A 19809-nucleotide genomic window follows, 5' to 3' on the forward strand; every position below is an offset into this window, starting at 1 on the left:
TGGAGCTTCGCTAGCAACCCGGCATTTCATCTCCGACAAAGTTATCCCGAGAGAAGTAAAGCAAGTGTGAGAGAAGTAAAGCAAGTGTGTAAGTCCATCTCTGAATGTTTGTAAAGCATTCCTGCGTTAAGCTTAACAAGCGACTGCCTCTTCTTGCTGCTACTTCAATCATGAAACTGCTAATGCTGGGCAGACACTGCGATTTTTTTCAGTCGCGCGATTCAGCTCCTGCTCAAACTGTACGATTGACTCGCAGGGGTTAGACGTTCACAGGTCACGATGCAGGGTCTCACACTATACGACCCGATGCTCTGATGTGACCTGAGTGCTCACACTGTGCGTACATAAAATGGAGGTTATAATAGAAATTCTGTCGCTTGCTCTCCCTCTCTGTCTTTCACTCACACAGACACACCACCACCATCAACTTTGCTAAATTGCTAATGAAAAACATTGATCAGGCAGCTGTGATTGAGCAGCAATGTAGATCCAACTATTTTTAAGGTTGTTGTGTCGTGATAATTTTGTGAGGCCACATCGAAAAGGCTCGGATGAGCTTTCCATAGTTCTACAAGTTGTGCCTCCATCGCTTGTGTCCAGATCACACGCTGCACTGCCGTGCTGCTCCGTCTTTTTTTTCGCTGACATTTGTGTTTGTGCGTGCGCAGTGTGACAAACTGCAGTGACACCCTCGCGACCAAGCGATTGATGATCGGGAGCTGGTCGCGAGGTGTTAATCGCGTCTCGTTACCCCACGTATACTACACGATGCACGACGCACGATGAAGGCCAAAATCGGGCCGATCGCCAAAACGGTCGCACGACTCAAAAATCGGCTCAAAATGGGCCAAAAATCGCACAGTGTGAGCCCAGCATTAATGATCAGCTGATCGGCTTTTCTGTCGCGAGTCCGTGTCTCTTGTTTGTTTTTGGCCCACTTTGCACCAGAAAGAGGGAACCAGCGGATAAACAACAGCAACACGTTTAAGCTTGATAAGCTGTTGTTAGAATGTATTTAATATTACTTTCTACACCAGGATCTTTTTCTACGAAGCTGACGCTGGTAACTGTGCAGGGGCGGATCTAGCAAAGTTTAGCCAGGGGGGCCGATAGGGCATTAACAGGGAAAAGGGGGCACAAAGACATACTTCTCTTTCTTATTCTCATTTAAAATGTCGAGCTTTTAATAAATAATTATCTGACACCCAAAGTTTTAATTTGATGTAAAAGGAATAGAAGTCAATTACTGTATATAGTGACTATTAAGTCTAATATATATACCCTAGATATAGTACTTTTTCCTTTGGGAAAGTACCATCTGTGCAGTCTGCAATTTTGTTGAAGAAAGATGTTGAATCTATTTAATATTTCTTGAAAAATAATTGATTTCTGTGCATTTTTTTTCACACTGCATCAAATTAAGGTTGATTACGTCGATTAAGCATCATGAGGTGGAGCGTGAGGGGTGGTTCCCTATTTTTTATTTATTTATTTTTGCTGTTGCTGGGAGTTGGAACCCTATTAGTTAGGTTGCTTAATATTTATGCTAAGTACTCTTTAAAATACCAGAATAGGGAGGATGGTGTAGGTTTAAGTTTATTAGATTGATCAGTATTGCTGAACTATGAAATATTTTGTTTTGCATACAGGTATAACAGAATAGCTTTAGTGTAGTTGTTGTTTTAAACTTGAGTATGAACTTATACAAAATGCAGCAAGATATTTAAAAAAAACCAGTTTTTTTGATTAAAAAACACTATATCGGATTCATATCGGTATCGGCAGATATCCAAATTTATGATATCGGTATCGGACATAAAAAAGTGGTATCGTGCCATCTCTATTCCAGATACAGACGGACAAAATGGTGGTGGCTAACCAACCGGACATAGTGGTGGTAGACAAACAGAAGAAGACGGCCGTAGTGATCGATGTAGCGGTTCCGAATGACAGCAATATCAGGAAGAAGGAACACGAGAAGCTGGAGAAATACCAAGGGCTCAGAGAAGAGCTCGAGAGGATGTGGAGGGTGAAGGTAACGGTGGTCCCCGTGGTAATCGGAGCACTAGGTGCGGTGACTCCCAAGCTAGGCGAGTGGCTCCAGCAGATCCCGGGAACAACATCGGAGATCTCTGTCCAGAAGAGCGCACAGCTAAGATACTGCACAGGACCCTCAAGCTCCCAGGCCTCTGGTAGAGGACCCGAGCTTGAAGGATAAACCGCCCGCAGGGGCGTGCTGGGTGGTGTGTTATACACTGCAGCCATGAAATTGAATTTTATCTTCTTTCTCACATACTATGTGTTTTGTCCTCTCTATGATCTGTTTTTTTTTTATCTTTTATTTTCCCTCAATCCCTAAGTGATCAAGGCCTATGTCTGTCTTCAGTTTTGCTGGAGGTTTCTTTCTACTAAAAGGATGTTTTTTCCTTCCTGCTGCTCCAGTAAATCTACCAATTTTAAATTAAAATTTTCCTGTTGAAGGTTTTTTCTTATGATCTTCAAGGTAATGATAAGCACTTATTGTGTGTTTTACTTTTGCTTGATTAAATGCAATTTCGTTAGTGTTTTAGCATAACCCAAATATGAAATAAGTCAGTGAATACAAATGAGGCAAACTGTTTATATATATAAAATTTTTATCAAGAAAGTGCCTTTGAATGAAAATTACACTAATCTTTTTTTCCCCAAGCACATTTGAATGATCACTGAATAATGAATGCATATTTCAGTTGGTCCATCATTATACATTATTATGTCTTTGATTTATTCTTTCCCACCACCATTTATCTGAGTTAATTTTATCTTAAGCTGGACGGAGGTCATTTCTTACTCTCAACTAGTTACATAATCACATTTCATTCTTCTGCTATTCTTTGCAGCATGACTAATAAACGCTTGACATCCTCTGATGTTTAAGTCTTATCTCTGCAAGATTTTCTGCCTATGGAGTACATGTGTCAGCAGCAATTATGCCACTTATCAAGCTCCTTTAACCTGTGATTTTTGGCAGCTTGAAAACTAAAATATAAGTAAATATATAATATATATAATATACAGTAAGTTGCAGCCAGAGGAGAAGGTTGAGGGGCTAGATTTAACTCGGTTAACCTTCCAGCCAGGGGTAACTACCTGAAGATTTTGTCTGAAGGATCTTGCTTGTCGTTCTAAAATTTGCTTCAAAACAGAACAAACTCACGCTCACGTTTAAGGCTTTAATATTTGATGAATGCTGGTTTAGCCATCACAGCAGGTGACACATGAGCTGCTGATAGATTCTGCAGGATGAAACTGCTCTGGATGTTGAGTACAGTGTGCAAATATACAAGCTGAGTCAAACAGAAAAGGCAATACAGCTTTTTTTTCATAGGGAAAAATCAGTGCTAACAGGCACAGTTGTGTTTTCAAAGAATTTATTATTTAGCAGTTGCAATATGAAGTAATCTTTCCTTTATATTGGCAATAATACACAGATCCTCTGACGTCATCTTCCCTGCATTCCTACATTGTTTTTTTTTTTGTTGCTGTTGTTTTTTTACATTTTGATAAACCAGTTAATAATGACAGAAACTCTGCAGTCTAAAATTGATTTGTGATTGCATTTGGCACCCCATGTGTAATGGTCCAATGCAAACAGTGCACCAAGAGGTAAAAATTGTTAAAATTGCACAATAGGTAATGCAGTTGCTCATGTGAGCATCCAAATAAATAGTAGTCCTTAAAACATATTAATGTAACATGTGTATCAGGGATCCACTTCAGGTTAAATTGTGTAAAGTTAAACCCTGTCCCCCTGTTGCTTTCTTGTATGGCACTCATGCAGTTTTTCTACTAAATTGTAGATAAGCCGTTGATTTTTTGTTAGCCTTACGTTAACTAGCTAATTAGGCTAATGTAAGCTGTGCATGTGGGATGAAAGGTCAATGTTAGCAAAAAAACCCAAAAACAATGCCTAATCTTGAAAAAATTATCTAAATATGCACTGGATGTCTTCAGACATGATACTGTGCAAAAAGACTGAAGCTAAAGCTGCTGGATTTTACGTAAAAATAAATTTAATTAATTAAAGAGGATATAGTCTTAGAACCTTACTCTCTTTTTCCATCCTCTGATTAGTGTTTGTGATGTCAGGCAAAAAAGCAAATAAAAACTCAAATCATTGTTAGGCAATAGGTGATAGTTATCTGATGTGTTTTAGCAAATGCATATTCCTCTATTGTTCTACAAAATGACTATCAACCAAAGTTAGTCAATAATAGGGACACACCAATCCTGCTTTTACCAATTCTGATCCAATACTGAGATCTTGGCATTGAGTATCTGTTGATCCGGTACCAGAGTTAATAATAAACTGTAATCCTCACTGTGAGGAAGAGTATCATTCCTTATGCTTTAGCTAGCACCAGGCTCAACTTAAATCATGCTTTCCTAACAAATACATGCATCCAAGAATAGAAATGTACTTGATTTTATATTTATTAATAAAATAATAAACAACAACAGGAAAAAATAATAAAATCTAAAATGTAATTTTCATTATTTATCTAATTTATTTGCATTAGTCCGAGCTCAGTGCAAGCCTACTGCACACTGCTTTCATTGACAGTCATGCAAGTTTCTCCTTTACTTCCTCTCAATCCGAGTTCACCTGCTTTTACTGCTCCTCAATATATTGGTGTGAAGTTGAGCTGGCACAAGCACATTATGTAACCAAGAGTGTAATAAAGAGTAATAAAAGCTTCCAAACAAGTGAAGGACCAAGAAAGAGAAAGCATCAACTGCTGCTTTGCTGTTAGCTTACTTAGTACTTTGTTAGCTTGGCCAATAGCAACCACTGTTGCTGCTGAGTGAATCAAATACAGTAAAAATGAATAGATTGGTCATAGATCATCTCGTTTTAAACAATATCCAATCCAGCCTTTACAATTAGGCTCGGACCAAAATCTGATCCAAATATCATATCGGCGCATTGCTAGTAAAGTGCACCTGGACTACAAAAAGACTACAAAAAGAAACCAGAGTGTGCCTGGTACAGAAATGTTGTGTCTTGCCTACAGATTGTACATATTCATATGCAAAATCTGTTTTTAGAGATTAGGTACTATTTGACTACTACAGTAGGTTGTCCCGTAGCAAACAGCATCTGCTACAGATAAATTTTACATTGATACAAATGAGCAAACCTCTAAAACACTTTCTTATCCTTTTGCACATTGTTTTATGTTTGGTAAAGGCTTAATTTAAACACCACTGCACACTTATTATATGAGAAATCAAGAATAATAAGTGAATCCAAAGCTTGACAGACTTGCCGTGCCTGGTTATCTTTGCTAAGAAGCCACTGGACAGTCACTGTTTTAAGGGAGCTGGTTTAGCAAATGATCAGTCTGATTTATAACTGCCACTTTGGTGCTTGTTCAATTTAAAAAAGTGGATACAGCAGTTTGAGGCCATAAGAAAGTCTTTGATGCAACTTCTGGGAAAAGAAATGAAAGGAACAAGCACAAGGACATAAATGTTAAAAGTCAGTGGGGGGCACAGATGGTGATATATCAAAACTGAGTCACAGTATGAGCGGATGGATGGCTTATTGGTGTTGTCCTTCTATTTGTGGCAATGGACAACTTAGTAAAGAGCCTGATAAGAAATACTGAAAACTGGAGAGAATCTGCAGAAATTACAAAAAACAAAACAAAACTAGATCACAGTAGACTTTACTTATATGCAATGCCCATCAAGCCTGATAAATTTTTCAAATTAGTTTTAGTCCTGAAGGTAGTTTGCAGATGTCAGCGGTCAGCATTCATTCTGCGCAGTTTGGGAGGCAGGTTGTCCTCTGGCCGACTCCCTACCAAGGAGATCTGGACTGGTGCTGGGGTTGGAGCAGCAATGGTGCTAATGGCTGTGGGCAATCTGTGCTTCTCCAGCTCACTCTCCTCAGCTTCTCCATCCAAAGACAACAGCTGGACCTGCTCCTCCGGATGTCCTTGCCTCACTACAGGGATGGAGCTGGACCTCAGCCTCTGAATACTAAGCGGCAGATCTCCTGTGCTGGAGGCCTTCCCCCCAGGCAAGGCTGACCCAGTCTTCAGCCCCCTCCAGAGATGCTCCTCCCTGCTGGAGCTCATGCGCTGGAGTTTGCTGGGCAGCCTGGAGACTTGATCGTCTACATGGTCTGCATTGTCAGCTGACAGGAGCCTCTCCCTGCGGCCTACTCGGCTGCTGTTCTTCAGCAGAGGCGAAGGGGGAGTAGGCGCAACAGGCAGGGGGTTGGGTGACGTCAGGGAGGACTTCTCCTCCTGCTCTTTGACACTGTAGGGAGGTGTGGGGACTTCAAAGGTGTTGTGGAACTGGGAGTAATCGACTCTGAAGAAGCCCTCTTCAAGAGACATGACAGGGAGGAAGCGATGACCCCACAAGACTTCATCTTCAGTGTAAGATGTCCTTGCCTGGCATGTCATACCTGAGATGAAGAGAAGAGACAGAGTAGAAAAATATTTCAAATACAGACAGGGGAAAAGACAAAGAGGAGATGACTAACACGCTGTAACATTATGAGGAAAACTGTATTAAATAAAAATGGACTGACAGCCAGACAGGAAGCTGATATGAAAGTGGTGAACTGCTTCAGGGACAAGGGAGAGGGAAACATGAAAAACTAACAGAGATGGAAGCAGCCTTGTGTTTTGAATAATTAAACACCATGAAATTAAACATTGTGTTAAATATTTCATTTTATATTACTGAGAAGCTCCATCTAACACCTGCTAAATGATGATGAGACAAATGATAAGGGACAGCGATGCTTACACAAAGTTAGTTGTTTTTAAAAAAGACAGCAAAAGGACCTCAGAAATAAGAATACGTTCTTACCAGTGGTCTCCACAATGCCCTCCAGAATGACAACAATCTCAAACTGATCGTTCATGAGCGAGCGCTGTGACAGGTCGAAGAACGGGCTGTTGCTGTTGATCTCATGGCAGATAGTCAAAGGTGACACTAGGAAGAGCTGATCCGCCCCCGTCCCGAAACCTACATCCAGTTCACACTGATCCAGAGGCAGGAACTCGCCCTCTGGGGTCTGCCGAGACTGTAGACACAAATGAACAGGACAGTTTATACCAACACTCCCACCAAGGCAGTGTAAGGAAGAAAAGATGTACATTAAATGGATTTTCTAATCTTTCATAAAAGGGGTTTTGAGGGTTTCTACAAAGATGGAGTCCTTCTGACTCTGAGGCAGATTGCTCTGCAGCCTCAAGTCAGAACTCCTGAGATTCTGACTCGTCAGGGACCTAGCTACATAAACTAGAAAGCCTGACTGAGATAATGCTGGTGATTGGCATTTAGCAACTTCATAAACTAGCAAGAGAGTCTTAAAATCACTGATATGAAGTGGACACTTTAAAAACCTGACATTATTGTTACATTTTATTTGATTTAAAACAAAAACAAAGCAGAAAGCAAAGTGTAAAAAAATTCATGCCAATTCACAGTTTTGTACTAGGCTGTGGTCAGACTATGCTGGGACCAGTTGCCAGGCAACCAGCATAGACTCAAAGAAGTTACCGGTCATATCTGCCATGCAGAAATGAAAGTGTCGAGTGTCTTCTTGTCACCTAAATTATCTTTAGGACATTATCAGTGTGGTGTTTGCTGTTTATGGAAGTGTATTTCCAGCTGAGGAAAACACATCTGACAAAATGAATTAATTGAATCATATTGTCGTCATGTTAAAAAAAAAACCTCTGAATTTCAAAGTACTGCTTTGCTTTCATGTAGAACATGCAAATGACTCTACCTACACAGCTAAAAGGTTTTATGACCCATTTTAACACACGTTTTAGAGCCCTGAACTTTCCTACACATCACCCGAAAGAGGTGCATGTGAGAGTGAAAGGGTCCAAAGCCACTGAAGCATTAACCAGTTTTTAGCCTGCAGTCTCATTGGTTCAAAGTCAGTGTGTTTGATTGAAGCTAATATTCCTGCACAAAAATAGCTTTTTACAGGCTATAGTTGAGTTCATGAGGACACATTGTCAATCTGCCAGGTTTAACCTCTCCTTTGCAGTACCTACCACTTGGTGAGTACTTTTCATGTGAAACCCAACTACTGCTACTATATATATGCACGTATTCTTTATCCTTGATCAAAAGGTAACCGAAGCTGCATTTAAAGTCCACTGGAATAGCATTGAAAAGGCAATTTCCTTCTGGAATTTCACATGGTACCATATGAAATTGGATACTTAGAGAGTTAAAGTGGGGAGAATGAGTTGTTTTTGGTGCTCAAAGGCAGACAGGGTGAAGCCTGTAAACTAGAAGTGGTCGCTGAGAATTGCTTCCATCAGCCACACTTATTGAAAAACGGGACCGTAATGAAGAAGATGTAGACGTTATCTTTGGTCCCAGGCTCACTTGTGGTAGTACTGTTGCAAAACAACAGCAACTAAATACAAAGCGCTCCCAGAACTGCTTCGACAGACCTACACGTCTTGTCAGATGGGAACAAAAAGATTTGGAAAAATCTGTTAATGTTACAGCAGCAATCTGTCGAGCCCCAACTGCTGTAACATTCAGATGGTAGGGTCAGAATTTGACATAAACAACATAAATCCCATGGATCCATCCTGCCTCGTATCAGCTTGTCAGGCTGGTCGTGGTGGTGCATTGGTGTGGAGGATATTTTCTTGGCACACTTTGGGCCTCTTAGCACCAACTGAGCATCATTTAAACTCCACAGCCTTGCTGATTATTGTTGATGACCATGTCCGTCCCTTTATTACCACAATGTATCTATCATTTGATGGCTGCTTCCAGCAACATTAACGCACCGTGTCATGAAGCTCAAACCATCTTAAACTTTCCAGCAAACATAATTAAACCCCTAACGCTGATCAAAACTGGTTGCAGTACAACATATAAAACTTAACCATAGACGGACAGACCATGCTCCTATACAGAGTTCATGTCAGAACATCTCTTACAACATATGAAATAGATTACATCAATCCAACATTTAGGGTTTTTTTTCTTCTTATAATTCTTTTCTCAATAATTATAATTAATTTCATTTCATTTATTCTAACTAACAAACCAACAACAAAGAAAAAAACCTTAAATGCAAACTTTCTCTACAAAGTCTAATCAAGATATCGAGGCAATGTTTAAGAAGTACCTCAAACCAATGCCAAAGTAACATCTGTGACGTCTTTCAATTGTTATATTGGAAGAAAAGACCACCAGCTAACAGCTATTCAGTACTGAAATTTCTACTGGGTGGTTTGTTGAGCACAACAATGAGTTCACTGTACTCAAATGGCCTCCACTGTCACAGATCTCAGTCAAACACAGCCTCTTTGGCATGTGGTGGAAAAAGAGATTTGCATCATGGATGCGCCGTCGACAAATTTGCAGCAACTGTGTGAAGCTGTCATATCAATATGAACCAAAAATTCTGATGGATCCAAATCTATGATGAATTAAAGCAGTTCTGAATGCAAAAGGACATCCAACACAATGTAAGCAATGTGGACCTAATGAAGTGTATTTTTGCTGTATAGTGGTAAAAGCAAGAACAACTGACCTGAGGAGGCAATAGCACTGAAATGTACTTGTCACACTGACTGGCAGACATGCAGGGTAAAAGTGAGAATGAAGGTGTTAAAACAATAGTCTCTCACCTTCCCAGCATCTCGTTCTGACAACCCAAGCACCAGTAATCTTTATTTCATTTTTTTTTTCATTCACTGTGTACACACCTCATAATTTCCAGCAGATTAGACCCCATTGAAATTCTCAGCAACAGTCTGGCCTTAAAAAAAACAACATTGTTGACCAAATGTAGACCAAATAGGGCAAATCTAAATAAGTAAAGTATGTGTTAAATGAAAATATCAAGAAAGAAGCTCAAAGAAAAGGCCAAAAAGAAAAAATACTGATAATACCCATATGAGTTCTAACATTTCATACATAAACAGAAGGGTGAAAATCATCTTTCCCCGTTGTTAATGTTTATTAGTAGATTAAATAGATTATATCTTCTTCCCGTCGCCTACTGTTAACTTTCATGAAGAGTGGCCTCCCCGGCCCTTTGAGCAAGGAGCCAATCGGTTCACAGATGGCAAACAGCCTGTCATTTGTATTCACCGTGATGTTGAGGACAGAAGGGTGTGACATTTCACAGGAAGACGTCTGTGCCCACAGATCCCCGGCTCGCCTTCTTGAGGGAAAGTGTCACCCATCATGCTGCATCAGTGGCTGCCGCTCACTGAACGCGCAGACGGGGAGCCGATGTAACATGTCCACTGAAGTTAAGTCGAAAAAGCAAGAAATGCGGATGTTTTTTATGTAACAGTGAGAACTCTACTTAAAAGGAAACAAGCAGAAAAAGCTGTAAAAAGCTACACCACCCACCGCGCCTTTGATCTGTCAGTCTACGGGGTGTATTCTCGTAACAAATAAAATAATGTTACTCGATTTGGGGATTTCATCAAGGAAGAGATGTAAAATCTCCTCAGTCAGAGTCTGATCATGCCTGGAATGGAGGGGTGCCTGCATAGGGTGGCTTTGCCAAACCAAACAAACTGCTTCTGTTTACCTTTGCCATTAAAGATAAAGTAATTCCATCTTTGATGCCTAAAACAATCAGGTCATGTCCGCTGTAAAGTGTTTTGGCAACTGTTAAGCCATTAAATGCATTAATCTGTTTACTCCAGCTGGACTTCCTGGATCGATTGTCTTACCGGTAGCCACTATAAATAACAGACACCCTTACAAAAGCAGCCCTTCCTTTTGCTTTTGGTCTAAATCCCAGCTTATAGGATTACATCGTCTGACATTAAATACTTTTCACTTTATTGCTGAGAGCTTGGAGATATTACTCTCACTCTGCATGATAAATATAAAGTGGCATTCATCGGGCAGTTTGCTTAGCTTAGCAGCACAAAGCTATCATTTCAAAGCAGCAACCTCCAGGGCTGAGAAATGAGTAGCAAAAACAGTAGTTCCTGCATTGGCTACTTGTGGCTGGCTTCAAAAGCAAGACAGTCCCCACTGACTCCTGTGGGGAAATACCCAACTTCAGCAATGAATTTAACACTTTTACAGCCTTTAATAAAAAAAAACTTTATAGTAGCTCCTTTTAGAGCACACCCATTTTTATGTTTTTTTTTATGTTTGTTTTTATTGTTGATGTCATTATCTGACAAATATGACCTCCTGCTTGGTACAGACTGTATGCTACAGAACTTGTCCTGTCTCCAGCCCCTCACTCCCAAACTGGCAGCAGCACATGGTTGTTTCCTGTTAAAAAGGAGTTTTTCCTTCCTGCTGTTGCCAAGTCTTTGCTCATATGGGTCTTCTGATTGTTGGGGTATTCTCTCTGTTATTATTAAGGCTTTACCTTACATTACCAAGTGCCTTGATTATTGAGAACTGAACCCTCTTGTCTAACTATGGTATAGATAAGAGGGTGGAAAAATGCTAACATTGAGGCTCTTCAATTATGCCTCTGATGTTTTCATATTTACACTTAGTGAACAGTAAAATGCAGTCCAGTGTGGTAATAGGTATTGCTGCTTAAATCCTTTTTATCCAGCTTAATTATCCATCTAACTGCCCTTCTTTTTGCAGCAATCTTTATGACATCAAAAACAGGCAAAGCTCAAGATTTCCTTCTATTTAAATATAATAATGGTGCTACTGCACTAGATTTTCCCATTTGGAAACCAGTGTACTGGTAAGTCATTTATTTCTGGGTGTAAAGGTAAAACTGCTGATTTTAATAAATCCTCACTGCTTGCCTCACTAGCGCTGTAGTGCTACAACAGAATTATACCCCTGCCAAGGACGCAGAAAGCTGCTGGATGGCTTCAACAATGTAAAAGCCTTGTGTGTTCTCTTAGTGCTGCTAAACAGTCAGCGCCACAGGGGGGAAATTAATGGCCTTTGGAAGAGGTCCTGATATGGAGGGGGTGCTTAATTTACCAAGCCACCTGAGATTCAAGTTGAGTGAAGGCAGGCCCTCTCCCTGGTGACTCACTTCCCCTTCAGTGAGTTTGTGTGGACTGTGTGTGCAAATGCACGTGTTTGAGAAAGATACCAAACCCAGACATCAACAATGCAACACAAATGTATTGCTTTTGTGTTTGACATGCAAATGTGGACATGTGTCCAGCTACTGGGCTTTGAGCGGGAGATAAAATGTGATTCTCGCACAGACGTTGCATTCTATCTCTCAATCTGTCTGCCACAACATTATCGCTTTTCTTTTTTTGCCTCTTCTTCTCTTCTTTCTTCTGCTTTCCCTGCTTGTCCTTCAGAGTTAGACGGTGGCAGATGTTGCGAGTCATGCCGGCATATCTGCCTGACTGTCTCGCTAAGCTCCTGCATGCATGCCTGTCTCTCTGCTTCTCGCCCTTATCACTTATCTCCTGCTGTGGACCAACCTACTGAGACAAGCTTCTGTTGACACTGACGAGCACCGCCCAGCTGTCACTCTCCCCCGCTGCATTTTTGTTCAGTCTTGTTTGCCACACTTGCTGCTGTCTACTGCTTCCATCTCCTTTGTCCTACCAATTTTTTTTCTTGCCAAGATAAGCTCGTTACGACCGCGCTCTGACGGCAACCCACATGCCTGCATGTTTCCATTTTAATATTATATTTCACTTGTGCTGCAGGGGTCAGAGCACCTCTGCATTCCACTGGTTTATTAATTAATGCTGCATCAATATTAATGGAATTTCAAGGACTTTTATGTTTTTACATTAACATGCATTGTGGATATAGGGTGGGCAGTACTGCCAGAGAGCTGTGTTTCTGCTCATAATTAAGTTTGTTATGTGTAACCATAAAATTGGCATCTACTATTATATTTCACCAGGCACAAGTTAATTACTTGTGTCTGGTGAAATATAATACAGCCTGCATTCTTTCTAGTTCTCTTAAAAGTCATACATATGTATGTACACTATGCCAACAAATGCCTTGAAATACACTTGTCTACAGCAGTATTGAACTGGATGCAGTTGAATGGGTTCATGAACTCACATCTAGCACTGCAAACTGGTTACTTGAATCTTACATTCAGGACGAATAACCCGGTTTTTATCCTGGTGCCATAACCCATAACTAACTCTTCGTTCTTGTGAGTATTTTTGAATCATTCTAAAATGTGTTTTGTGGACTTAGAGAGGGAATTTCACTGCAGCCCTGTGGATGGTAATCCTGGTATTACTGTAGTTGGAATTTGATTTGTATTGCTATCAGCAAGTCTGATGTTTTCCATTGCTGGATTTCCCTACTCCTGCTCTTCGTCACAAATGCTGTGGCAGCCAAAGGGTGGAGGGTGTCACATTTGGTGTTCTCAGGATCTGCTTTTTCCAGCTGATTTAGTTCTGATAGCTCCTTCAAGCCATGACCTCCAGTTTGCAATGGGGTAGTTTGCTTCAGAATGTGCAGCAAATGTGTAAAGTGCTTTGAGTGCTCAGAAGAGTAGAAAAGCGCTATATAAGAACCAGTCCATTTACCAAAATTAGCACCTCCAAGTTTAAGGCCATGGTTTTCAGGCAGAAAGGATGGAGTGCCCACTCCGACCTGGGAATAAGTTGCTAGCCCGAGTGAAGAAGTTCAGGTATCTCCGAGTCTTGGTCACAAGTCACGGAAGAAGGGAGTGGGAGATTGAAATAAGGCTACAATGTTTAAAGTAAATCTTTTATATTCTTATTGCATCTTCTAGACAAGTCCCACATGTCACTGAGCTTGTCGATAAAAGAGACATGTGAAATGGAAAGAGGCACGCCCACCATCACCTCCTACTTTACATTTCTACTTGTGCTTCAGTCCTCTAAACTTCTACTGATGAAACTCAGTAAAATTCACATCCAGCAGTTAGAGGGCAAACTCAAGGATATCAGTGTTGGCTTTAATGTTCATAGCCACTAGACGCCCACGTAGCAAGGGGGAATTATTTAGGACTCCAGTGACAGTTTCTTACATCATTGTGTAAAAGAGTCAGAAAATACATAGCTGAAGAGTCCAAATACTCCACCAAGTATTCTTTTCTGTAATAATTCACTGACTGCACACACACCAACTTTACTTTTTCCCAAAAGTCCAGAGTATCCAGGTCCCACAGCATATTTATGGCCCATGCCTAGGTATCTCTGTGCCACCGTACGTTTGCACTACTCCATCATTAGGATTTACTGCAGCATGCCTCATTTCTTCAGCCAGCTTTGTGGGCAAAAAATCTGACAGTGACCTTGAGTGGCGTGCTACCTGAACATGAGCCATGGCATCGTTTGCACAGTGCAGCTGTAGTACTAGAGGGCTATGTTGAATCAATCTACTCTACAATACACCGCTGTGCAGTCTGACAACACAGTGACGTACATGGGCAGGAAAAAAGGAACAATGCAGCAGTGCTACAATCATACCCTGCACACAGATTTCACAGCACGATTAGTCCAGGATCCAAAGATGATGAAGGCTTCTTCTTAAAATATCACAATCAGCTAATGTGGACAAGACTTATGAATTCATCAAACAGGTTTTGACCCTTTACTGCAGGTTAATTGAATATTTTTATTTTTATTTTTATTTTACACGTGATTCATGTGTCCTGGACATCTGACCTTCCATTAACACATAAATGATTGTAGCTTAAAAATATCATTTAATGATCATTACTCACTGGCAGAAATCCCAGGTCAGGATCATCACATAAATTTAATCAACTGATCTTAGAAAGGAAGCCAAGGACTGTTTAAATAAAGTCTGAAAAAAAAAAGCTGATGGATGAAAGCACTCTAAACAGCAAATGTTTACCATGCAGTAATTAAGCAGCACTCCAGGCTGGCACGTTCACTTAAACTTGAGACGTGAGGCAAGACCAAGAAAGCTACCTGCACAGCTAAAGTACTGGGTCTCCATTATGTATCTAATCAGCAACAGTAATGCAGCATTTGTTCCAGTACGTTCTGCTGTGAATGCTACAAATCACACCTGACTGATGAATTCAGTTCCAGTATCAGGAACCGAATACAGCTTAAACTTTCATAACAATTCCTCTTTAATGATAAATCTACAGTGGCTCTGATTGAGGCTGAAATTTTACAGCGTGTCCCGTGGGTGTTTGTTTTACTGCTTTCACTCTGTTATTTCAAACAGGACAGAATGCATTAGAGGTGACTATGCAGAGTGTAAAACGGCCTGAAATGAACTGCTCTCCTCTGCAGAGGGAGGAAGGTTGATGATGGTGCATTCTGTGTGATTATTCATCATCATCATCATCATCATTTATTTATTTATATAGCACTTTAAAAACACACCTGGTAGACCAAAGTGCTGTACAATACTAATATGCACATAATAATAAAACCAAACATAGCAATAAAGTTAAAAAACAATAAAAATGTCAGTTACCCACAGAGTTAAAAGCCAGGGAGTAAAAATAGGTTTTTAATAAAGACTTAAAAACTGGCACTGATGCAGCCTGTCTAATATGGAGAGGAAGGTCATTCCAAAGCATCGGCGCGGCAACAGAGAACGCTCGGTCTCCTCTAAGTTTCAGCCGTGACTTTGGGACCGAAAGCAGCAACTGCTCAGCTGACCGAAGGGAACGCGTGGGGACGTGGGGCTTCAACAAGTCAGACAAATAGACAGGTGCCAGACCATTTAGAGATTTAAAAGCCAATAAAAGGACTTTAAAACGGATCCTAAATTCAATTGGAAGCCAGTGTAAAGAGGCCAAAATCGGAGTGATGTGATCAAATTTTCTTCTGCCAGTTAAAAATCGTGCCGCAGCATTTTGCACTAATTGCAAGCGTGACAAAGTGCCCTGCCCAACCCCTGTTAAAAGAGAATTACAATAATCTAAACGTGAGGTAATAAAGGCATGAATAACGCTTTCCAAGTCACGCTTGGAAAGAAAGGACTTAACCTTTGATAAACGTCTGAGGTGATAAAATGCTGATTTTACCACCCCGTTTACATGGTCATCAAAGGTAAGTGCAGAATCAATTTTAACTCCGAGATTTGTGATCGAACTCTTTGGTTGGGAAGTCAAAGCTGCAAGATCAACATCCAGAGTATGAGAAGAACGATTTGGGCCAAATAAAATTGCTTCCGTCTTCCGATCATTAAAATTTAAAAAGTTTTTTGCCATCCATGCTTTGACATCAGTAAGGCAGTCAAGCAGAGGTCCAGTTGGGAGACTATCAGAATGACTGAAAGGTAAGTAGAGCTGGCAGTCATCTGCGTATAGATGGAATGGCACTTTATGCTTTCGGAAAATCGCGCCAAGAGGCAAGAGGTACAATGAAAACAATAACGGCCCAAGAATAGATCCCTGTGGCACACCCCAAAGCAGAGGGGCCACAGAGGATGAAGCCGACCCCAACTTAACACAAAATGTCCTATTTAAAAGATAGGACATTATTCATCTGTGAGACTGGTGATTAAGTGCAATCAAGACACTATATTTTTCCTTTGCCTTTCTCAGCTGTTAATTAAAGGACAATTGATAAAGTAATGAAAGAAAAATGGGAGAAAGAGCTGAAACAGTGGCAGTAATAAGGCTTTTAATAATGAGTGACTTTTATTTATTATTTCTTTCTTTTTATTGAAGTCAAATGAAAAATAGAGGGATTAAAACATTTTAAAAGGACTTTAAACATTTTTTTCTGTTGACTTGGTTAAGAAAACAAAATAAACAACTAAGTACAATCAACTCGTTGGTGTGAGTTCATAAAAGTGAGCCGTCACTGAAGATCACCTCACAACTCCAAAGGAGTAACAAAAGCACAGATAACTGTCACAACAAAGCGCTGCCGGCTATTAAGGTTTAAACTGATGAACACTGCTACAGGGAGCTTATGCGGGCTCATACAAAGTCCTCAAATTGTGATGAATTGTTGTGTTTGGACTTTTTTCAGCACCTGAGATACACAGACACTGTTGAGCACTGTCCATCAGTCATAAGGTCTGCAGGCCAAAAAGAAATGTTGCTTAGAGGACTTGAGAAAAGCATTCCCCTGGTGAGAGACTGCTGTTTGAAGCTGCAGTTTCAGTCTATTTCAGTTGTGAAATTGCATGACACAAAATGTTTTCCTCTTCCCTTTTATCATAGCCGACAGCAGCTGCCTCAGCTCTCCTTTCATCCTCCGGATTTTTATTTTTATTTTTTGCAGCGCTGAAAGGCAGCAGTTGCTCTGGTAAAATGCCAAATCACTGTCACGTCTCAGTATTTAATAGTTACATTTTGTCCTGTCTTTAGGAAAGAGTGGCCACAGGAATTACAGCCATTGTAGCCGGTTAACTTTAGAAATGATCTTTTAACCAAGTGCTCGTGCTGTAGTTGGCCACAAACTATTTCCTGGGGGAGGCATTCATCTCATCTGTGGACAGCTTAAGTTGAGGCTGAATTTGAATATACAACCCACTGACAGCCATACTGCTGACTGAAGGAGGGGTGGGGGGCAGTTTGTGATGACCCTCGCTGAAGCAGGCGGCTCACTCAGCATCTCAGAAATGAAGAGAGGAGAGCTGATAAACACAGAGCTGAAATACACAGCCTGTAGCTGTAAGTAGGATGCTCCGGGGAGTAAATGGCCACTTATTAAAGCACAACTCACGATGGAGCCTCGCTATAAAAGCAGAGCCCCTACAGCAGGGATGCTAAACTCATTTCAAATCACGTACAGGCTGATCTTAAACCTCTGGTAGTTCATTGTCCAGACTGATATATATATATATATGTATATATATATATATATATATATATAAATAGGAAAAGCTCTAACACTTAGAGAGTTACAGTTAAAAGTTCTAAGTCCATGCTTTCCTTCGTATATTCCAGGCCTTCCAGTGGGAATCTTTGCCCTGAAATAGTCAAATCTGGGAATTAACAGAAATTCGGTGCATGGCTTGAAAAACGGTCACAACACTTAACACACACTTAACAATTTGAGAGTGTATTTTATTCAGACACAACACGTTCAGAGTTGAGGTGGCGCAGGAGAAACATCCTCTGGCTATCACCCAGGTAACGCGCGTGCTTACCTTTATGAGTTTGCACCTGATCTGAGCGGACACCATGTGGCTGTTTCGCAGGTTTCCCACTCGGAACATGAGGCATAACTTCCCGTCCCGCTGCGAAATGACCGCGTCCTGGCTGAACATCAGCGTCTCCGCGCGCTTCTTGGGCTGCGACATCTTGATGAACATGCAGCCAATCAGGAAAGCGTCCACGATGGAGCCCAGCAGCGACTGGAAGAGGAAGAGGATGATACCCTCAGGACACTTTTCCGTGATGTACCGGTGGCCGTAGCCGATGGTCGCCTCGGTCTCGATGAAGAACAAGAACGCAGAGGGAAAGTTGTAGACGTTGGCGACGCACGGGGTGTAGGACGAGTTGTGGCCGCCGTAGCTCAGGTCTCCGCGGATGTAAGCGATGACCCACCACATCGAAGCCATGACCAGCCACGCCACCGTGTACGTGAGGATGAAGATGAGCAGGTTCCAGCGCCACTTTAGATCCACCAGCGTGGTGAATAGATCAGAGATGTACCTGCTGGTTTCACTCCCAAGGTTACCGTGCTGGACATTGCAGCGGCCGTTCTTCTCTACAAATCGCTGCCTCTTTTTCTTAACCGGCGCGGAAAAAGTCATGATCCGGTTGGTGTTTACAACCTGGTAGTCCTCGCCAAATTTCCGCCGTATGGCTGACATTGTGTGCTTTCGGTCACCTTACTGGCAACGATCAGTTCTTGTGCAGAATCGGGCTCTTTGCGCAAGTTTGGCACAGTCTAACCAAAACCGTGCAACAGCATTCAGCCAAGACATGCCCCGCTCGCATCCCACGAGATGGAGATGCGCTTCTCTCCGGTAAATTAATCGTAGGCTAAATGAGCCGAGATTCTGCGCAATACATCATTCATACTCGGTCCCTTTTTCGGTCCCAAGTGATAACTTTTTTTCTTTTTTTATTACTATACCATCCGTTTAGGGAGCCGTACAAAAATTATGTCAGTGTTAGCTGCTTTTAATCAGGCTAACTAAATTCAAAAGTCTGTGTCCTTGGGTCCTTTGTAGATCCAGTGCTGTGTCAGTAAACCTGTGCGTTAATAAGACGGCAGGCTCCAGCGCGCGCTTGTGCCCGAGGAAATACGTCCTGGTAGGAGTGACTTCAAATTAAAGACTGTAGAGGAACTGCAGCACGGATGGCAGATTTCACTTTCACGGGGGGTGGGCTTACGTGGGGATACAGACCAGGGAGTGCTTTTTTCTTTTTATTTCATTTTTCCTTTTTGCCTGTTTCCAATAATTCGAAAGCATAAACATTCAAATTCACCATTGACCGCATTACTATCCTTAGTCTGTGTTTTCGACTTGTTTTTTATATGCTTTGAAATCTGTTTGTTATTACTAAATTATCGAGGTGCCCATCACCAGAGAACATTGTGCTGTACTATAAAATCGTGTCATTACGAGTATGGCGCCTGGTGGTGGATGTTTATCTCCACCTAGTGTTTCTACAGTGGAAGTAAATGAAATCGGATGACAGTGGTGGTTCATTGTAAAGTTCCAGCTTGAGAGCGATGAAATGTTTATTTAAAAGGGTTTATTCAGAATATGAAATTCATCGGTTGATATTGAAAATGGAATTATAATCTATGGTACTGATGTTTTCGGAGTAATGAGATGAGTCATGTCATCAGCACATGTTATATGTGCATATATTCTGTGTGTGTGTGTGTGTGTGTGTGTGTGTGTGTGTGTGTGTGTGTGTGTGTGTGTGTGTGTGTGTGT

The 19809-nt window shown here is 41.2% G+C and overlaps 1 protein-coding gene across 1 annotated transcript; it reads right to left on the reverse strand.

The window, feature by feature from the left end:
- Positions 1–4528: 4528 nt before the first annotated feature.
- LOC102196433 (G protein-activated inward rectifier potassium channel 1-like) lies at positions 4529–19196 on the reverse strand. The gene is made up of 3 exons (XM_005753577.1): positions 18061–19196; positions 6871–7087; positions 4529–6460 (listed from the first exon to the last, which is right to left on the reverse strand). Exons 1-3 carry the CDS (start codon positions 18727–18729, stop codon positions 5787–5789), a joined length of 1560 nt encoding a protein of 519 aa, XP_005753634.1. The 5' UTR covers positions 18730–19196; the 3' UTR covers positions 4529–5786.
- Positions 19197–19809: the final 613 nt, after the last annotated feature.

Source organism: Pundamilia nyererei, unplaced genomic scaffold, assembly GCF_000239375.1.
Source record: "Pundamilia nyererei isolate P.nyererei 1_Seehausen unplaced genomic scaffold, PunNye1.0 scaffold00440, whole genome shotgun sequence".
Classification (NCBI taxonomy): Eukaryota; Metazoa; Chordata; class Actinopteri; order Cichliformes; family Cichlidae; genus Pundamilia; species Pundamilia nyererei.